The sequence below is a fragment of the Geospiza fortis genome, unplaced genomic scaffold (assembly GCF_000277835.1).
Source record: "Geospiza fortis unplaced genomic scaffold, GeoFor_1.0 scaffold16, whole genome shotgun sequence".
NCBI lineage: Eukaryota > Metazoa > Chordata > Aves > Passeriformes > Thraupidae > Geospiza > Geospiza fortis.
The window spans coordinates 16526635-16532948 of NW_005054302.1; the positions used below are offsets into that span (position 1 = coordinate 16526635).

General features: G+C 40.6%; 1 protein-coding gene across 4 annotated transcripts in view; it reads left to right on the top strand.

Moving 5' to 3' along the window:
* The window catches only part of TENM4 (teneurin transmembrane protein 4), a 605662-nt gene that overhangs the window by 389471 nt on the left and 209877 nt on the right, over nt 1-6314 (top strand). For all 4 annotated transcript variants that reach the window (XM_031066102.1, XM_031066104.1, XM_031066103.1 and 1 more), the window contains 2 exons: nt 2773-2871; nt 4945-5180. In XM_031066102.1, coding sequence (XP_030921962.1) covers nt 2773-2871; nt 4945-5180 — 335 coding nt within the window. The remainder of the gene's footprint in view (nt 1-2772; nt 2872-4944; nt 5181-6314) is intronic.

Below are 6314 nucleotides of genomic sequence, written 5' to 3' on the forward strand. Positions count from 1 at the left end.
CCAATTCAGCCTGAGACTGATCTTCCCCATCTTCTCCACTGCAAAGATTTTTACAGCCAAATAAAAGGACCATCACCTATGAGAAGAAAATGTCCAATATGTAGAAATATAAATCCTGGCCAAGAGACATTAATCCAAGAATAAAGATTTTTGAAGTTAGGAGATTATGCTAATCTCATGTCAAAAATGGAATTGTATTTCCGTTAGTTTTTTTTTAATCCCATGTTAGTCAACAGAGAGAGAACACAAGAAGAAAAAAAATGCATCTTTTAAACTAGGATTGTCACAGGCTGTGGAATGTGCCTGCAATTACAGAATTTAACCAGTTTGAAGTGGCTTGATTTTGACTGCCATGGACTCCAGGCAGTTTTCAGAACTGGGAATTCAGACTAGTTTGTCACTGCTTGGAAATTTCTAAATTGTAATGCAAGGGCAAGCAGAGATGTGCAGCACAAATATACAACTGACAGGATAAGCATATCTGAGAATTTTGTATGTTGCAAGAGGAAGAGCCCCTCCTCTTCTCTCCCTCCTTTTCATTAGTTTCCCTTTACTCCCTTTTCTCTGTTTCTCCTTTCTCCTCTTTCTTTTCCTGTCTGCTCCCTTTTTTGTTGCTTTAAAAGCCATGTGTTATCAAGGTTGTGATGAGAAGATCTTTGCTCAGCAGTCACTCCTGACAGGTAAGTTCCCCCCATATTTATTCCTCAGTCTTCTTCCTTCTGTGGCCTCCTTTCTGTTCCTTTACATGAGACCTTGTGGGAGCAAACAAATGCCAACTAGATGGACATTTAGTTGACAAATCCACAGTTTTCAGGAGACTTCCATTCCCAGGAAATTATATGTGGCAATCATGTAACGTCAGATTTCTCCGACCACTACTGCTAATGAGAAAGGAGAGTGTTTTGTAACTAGCCAGCGATTTACAGGTAATCTCCAGGGGATCAGACTCCGTGAGCCTTCCATGAGGAAGACGGTCATACATCAGTCCCTGAGGTGACCCAGCGACCTGTCTGTTACAAATGCATACATTATGAGATTGTGTAACCCTCCCCTCCCCTGTTCTATTGACAATCCACAACTGAAATTCATGGAACCAATTTGACGTGGATTTTAACTAACGATGAACTTTTATTGATTGGTGTGTTGCTAGGTGCCATGCCTCTTACCCATTAAATGCTCAGTGCATGTGCATATGCTGCTTCTTTTTGCATTGATCTCAACATCCAGTCTTTCCTGCATTCCCAGGGAATGTAAGGAAGCTGCAAACACTTGGGGATGGTTTGATGTCTCAAGTGCTATGGCACACAGCTCATGCATGTTGATCCACTTTACTCCACAGCTATGAATAGGAGTTCACTTTCATTCAGATCAAGGAGTAGATCTGTTCTGTTGAAGCAGCCCAAAGGCCTCCAAAAGCAGGGAGTTGAGCTAAACAAGTGCTGGCATTAGCAGCAGGAAGAGGAGGCAGTAGAAATGAAAATTAGGTTTGAAAACATTTCAGAAGAAACAGTATCAAAGTTTGTATAATGTGACAGGGCTGGTTTCTCTTGGTTTAGCATGTTACCTGAATCCAGTTTCTTTGACAGGAATTCTTGTTTGAGTTCATGTTACTTACACGCTCTAGGCTCTTAATCCTGCATAAGTGATAAAATGTCAGAATGCTGTTATATATTTTTTTACTAGTTTTTGCCAGGGGATTTATTCACATTCATGCTTAGATTCAGTTTTGATGCTGAAAACAGGCATTGGCAAAATCAGGACTGTATTTTGTTTTAAAAAACAAGGGAAGAATGTTCTTTTGCCAGGTGTTGAGAAACAAGTCCAAAGGTGAGAAAGACACAGTTTGTTCCCAGCTGTGCCTCTGAGTTAATTCTTTATGTTCCTGCTGTTCTCCTCAAAAAGTACAAAACAGTTTAGCATTTGTAGGTCAAAATGTGACTTATAAAAGAACATGCCAGGAGGACAAATACTGCAAAATATTGCTGCTGTGTGCAGTATCAGTCCCAAGCATTTGCATGTGCAGGCTCTAAGTATCTTGCTTATTGCCTGTATTATCCAGATTATAGCCAATACTCTGGTGTTAGAATTTGGGTTACAGCTTAACCTGTTTCTGGTTTATATCTGCTTATCACCAAGAGACTTTCATTTGGAATACTCATATTGAGCAAAAGTTACATTTTGAAAATTTACGTTTTACTCTGTATAGTGAGTTATTATTCCACAAAGGAAAATAAATTAATCAAATTGGAAACTAAAAAGTTCTCAAATCCAAAGATGAAGCTAAAGCAAAGGAGTGGCAGATTTTTGCTGGAAATCTATAAGAAAGTTAGATGCAAGAGTGCTACTAAGGTACTGGCCACAGTGGGATACTGTGCTGTTCCTTTTCAGAGTTACAGTAACACAGGTGCAGGAGTATAACCAGATTACAGCTGGGCTGGATTGAAATCTGGTCCTTTGGATCCAGGAGTTTGGAAGGATTCATGTATCACTGGCAATAAATAATGTGCAATGAACAAAGACATCCACTTTTTTGATACATGCACATGGGCGTGTGTGCTTGTATGTGTGTATATGCATATATATAGTGTATATATAAAGAAATGAACATTTTTAAAAGCTATATATGTATATGTGTAGCATCTTATACATATAAATATATGGTCCATCATTCTAATTCCATGCACAACTGCACTATAACCATTGTGGTTTATAAGATCACACTTCATATATGCATGACTCACTGGCTTCATTCATGTTTCCGTATGTATGTAGAAACATAGCAAAGCAGACATTCCTAGAGACATTGCAGGACAACCTCATTGAGATGGACATTCTCACCTCCTCCCGACATGACGGTGCTTACAATGATGGGTATGTGACACTTACGTGGTCTTCCTGTTTACTGTACAGTCATTATGATCTTTGCATGAAAGCATTTGGTCACACCAGTGATGTTTAAGGGCAACACCATTGCTGACCTCTTCCGATATGGCTTTAAAAAATGAATTTCTGGGGCTTAGAGCATTGTGTCCTGTACATATTAATGGAAAACTCATTAATATGCTAGTGAGCCACTGCATGCCATTTGCTTTTTTCCCCTTATTGTTTTGAAAGTCATTTGATTTGTAAGAAGTATCTACAGCAATTTCAACTCCCATATTAACCAAAATTAATTTAATTTTCATAAAAATCTGAAACCTTTATTGTGCTGACAGCCTGATACTTCACTGTTTAACTGATGTCTTCCACATACATTATCTGACAAGTGTCTGCTAGTGGTGTATGTCAGCCAAGCCTTGGAGTTTGACTTTAACCACCCGTTCTGGCACCTTTATGCAAATTTTGATTGCATAACTTTTAAATTCTAATGGACTTTTAACTTGATAGTTGGTGCCAAAACTGTTGAATCTTGTGTTGGCAGCTCATAATTTGGTAGCCATCATTCACACAAGGGCTTATTGGCATACTTGAGCACTGCAGGTACCTCTTTGCTCAGAACAGATACATCTCTATCTAAATAAATACTTTTCGAAAAGGGGATAGTATCTGACTTATTGTAAGTTTTTTTTCTTTTTTGTGTAAAGCATTAGTAGAAATAAAAAATGAAGAATCTTTCTCTAATGCTCAGCAGTCATGCTTAGAGTACCAGTAGAACCATGGCTGTATTATTACAGACACCTATTTTGGATAATTATATGTTACATTTTCCTGCATGAATTGGTGGCTTTTCTGCACTGTGATGTTTCTGCATGTGATGTTTCCCCCTGTCACTGCACAAGTAACTTCATGGGGAAAATAGAGTCACTTCATCTGGTATTAGCCACTGACTGACTCCCACAAATCCATGCTGATTGCATTTATTCTGGCTGCAAATCTGGCCCCATAAGCTGTGGCAGAATGTGCAAAGGGCACTGGGGCTGTTTCTCAGTCCTCATAAGCTGCATTTTTGTTTTACAGAAGCATGGTGATAGATTAGTCCGCTCCATTTCCCTGGTTTCATTCCCAGAATTTGAATGCCTTTTACAGCATGATGTCCCACCTAATTCAGGTTTTTCATTTAGTATTCCCATGGACAGAAGTTCCATTGGGACATTTCATTTCAGAAACTCATGGGCTTCACTGTGTTCTTTTCACCCTGACTTCCATGAGTGTCACCCAAGGTGCTCATGGGCTGGCTCTCAAGCTGCGTTTGTCATATTGGGCAAAATATGGTGCCTCCCAATGTGTCACTGGACAGGAAATGCTGTTGCCTTTGACAGTAATTCACACTTTTTTAAAAATAGCCTTCAATCCAAAGTGCACTGGACTACTTTGTGGAAGCAGGTGCTTCTCCCCACTGGCAACACACAGGACTTTGATGCTTTTAGCCACACCATTGTCTGACAGTTAAATTTGCTGGATGGGGACAGTGTGAATATTCCCCTCTGTGACAATTTGGGTGCTATGGAATGGCTTAAGCTCCTTTTCCCCATCTCCATTCACCGATGCCGCACAAAAAACGCTCTCATGCAGTGATCAATAAATTGATAAACACCCTCCCTTCTTTAATCTGACCTCCACTCCTCTTCAGCCTCCGTAGGGCATTTCTGTGGGAGTGTGAGCAGGCTCCCAGTTCTGCCCGTGCCACCAGTCTGTCGTAGCTGTGCTTGGGGTTTTCATCTCACTCTAACGCCAGCTCTTCCACAGAGGGGACTCCTGTCCTTGAAGAGTTCTCTGTGGCATTGTTGGCACTTTGATTTTTTGTTTGATTTTGTTTTCTTTTACTCTATGTGACTTGCCTTTGATTTTTATTCTTCTCTTTTGTGCATGCCGTCCATGTCCGTAGCCAGCATTGTGTGGAGCTGCTTTCCTCGTCCTGGCAGCAGTCGCCATTGTCCCACCCCACACCTCTCCCAGCATCGATTTGTGTGAGGAGTCACTTGCTGTTGGTCTTTCTTCCCTCAGGCACTTCCTGTTCAAACCTGGAGGCACTTCTCCCCTTTTTTGTACAACGTCGCCGGGATATCCCCTGACGTCCAGCACTGTGTACTCGCCTCCCCCTAGGCCCCTTCCCAGAAGTACCTTTTCTAGGCCTGCCTTTAACCTGAAGAAACCCTATAAGTACTGTAACTGGAAATGTGCTGCTCTGAGTGCCATTGTCATCTCAGTCACGCTGGTGATCCTGCTGGCCTATTTCATAGGTAAGCTTGTTGCTGTTTGTTTTTCTTTCTTTTATTTCATTTCTCTACAAACCCTCCCATACTGCTAATGTTTGGGAAACAGAGGGTCAAGACTGTGGTATGAAGTGATGGGTAAATAAGGCATCTGTTGACTTGTTTGTGTTGCAGTGTTGTGGTAGGGAGCCTAACACCTGTCATAAAGCCAGAAGGGCTTAGTAAAACATGAGTCATGTGAGGGAGTTGTACTCCCTTCAATATCATGGACTGTTTACATTCTGCAGAGAAAAGTGTACCTGGAATGAGGCAAAGCCACAAGGTTTTCTCTAAGCATCCCATTAAAACAGGATGTCCCAGTCCCAGTCACATCCAGGTCCCTCAGTGCTGACTTTGGAGGGACAGGTCAGAACCAAGACCCTGGTACACAAAAATGTGGCTTAATTCTATCATTTGGTGACACACCCATTTCAGTGACATTTAACTAATTATATTGGAGTTCACAGGGTGACCAGGAGGATGGAGAAGGACTGTGTTGAGATTGCGGTTCATCAGGGCCTTTTTAGAGTAGGTGCTGCTGGTGAAATTTGCATCTTGAGTGGAAAAGCAGTGGATTTTTCTTTACCTGTGCATGATCTGAATTTCTTTGTTTTATGCAGCTTGTCAGTGTTTATTGCAAAAAAGCATTCTTTTTGTGTGTTGCAAAAGTAAGTGAACTGCTAGAAGTGAAAACTGTATTTTTAAGCCTGTAAAGCTGGAATGTTACCATTACTTTTTCTTCAGTTCTGTTCGATATGTGTGTTATAAATGTCTTTAAAAAGCCCATTCCTAGACTTCTATGTTAAACTGTCTGTGGTGCAAACTCCAGTTGTCAGACACTTTTAGATGTGATCATGGGTAAAAACCCCATTTCTCATGGCTCAAATGAGTCTTTTTGATTTTGCTGTGACTTCCTGTACGCTAATGATCTATAAAAGGTTGTGGTTAGAATTACAAATCTTAGTCTGGATCGAAAGATTTTGCTTTCATTTTACATTAATATGATTAGCACCACCACAAAGGATTGCATTTACTGTGTTCCTTTTATATACACTTCTTTAATGACTGATACTTTTCCACTTATGCCTTGCGTCATACTCTGGTCACTTTTATGTCTCCTGC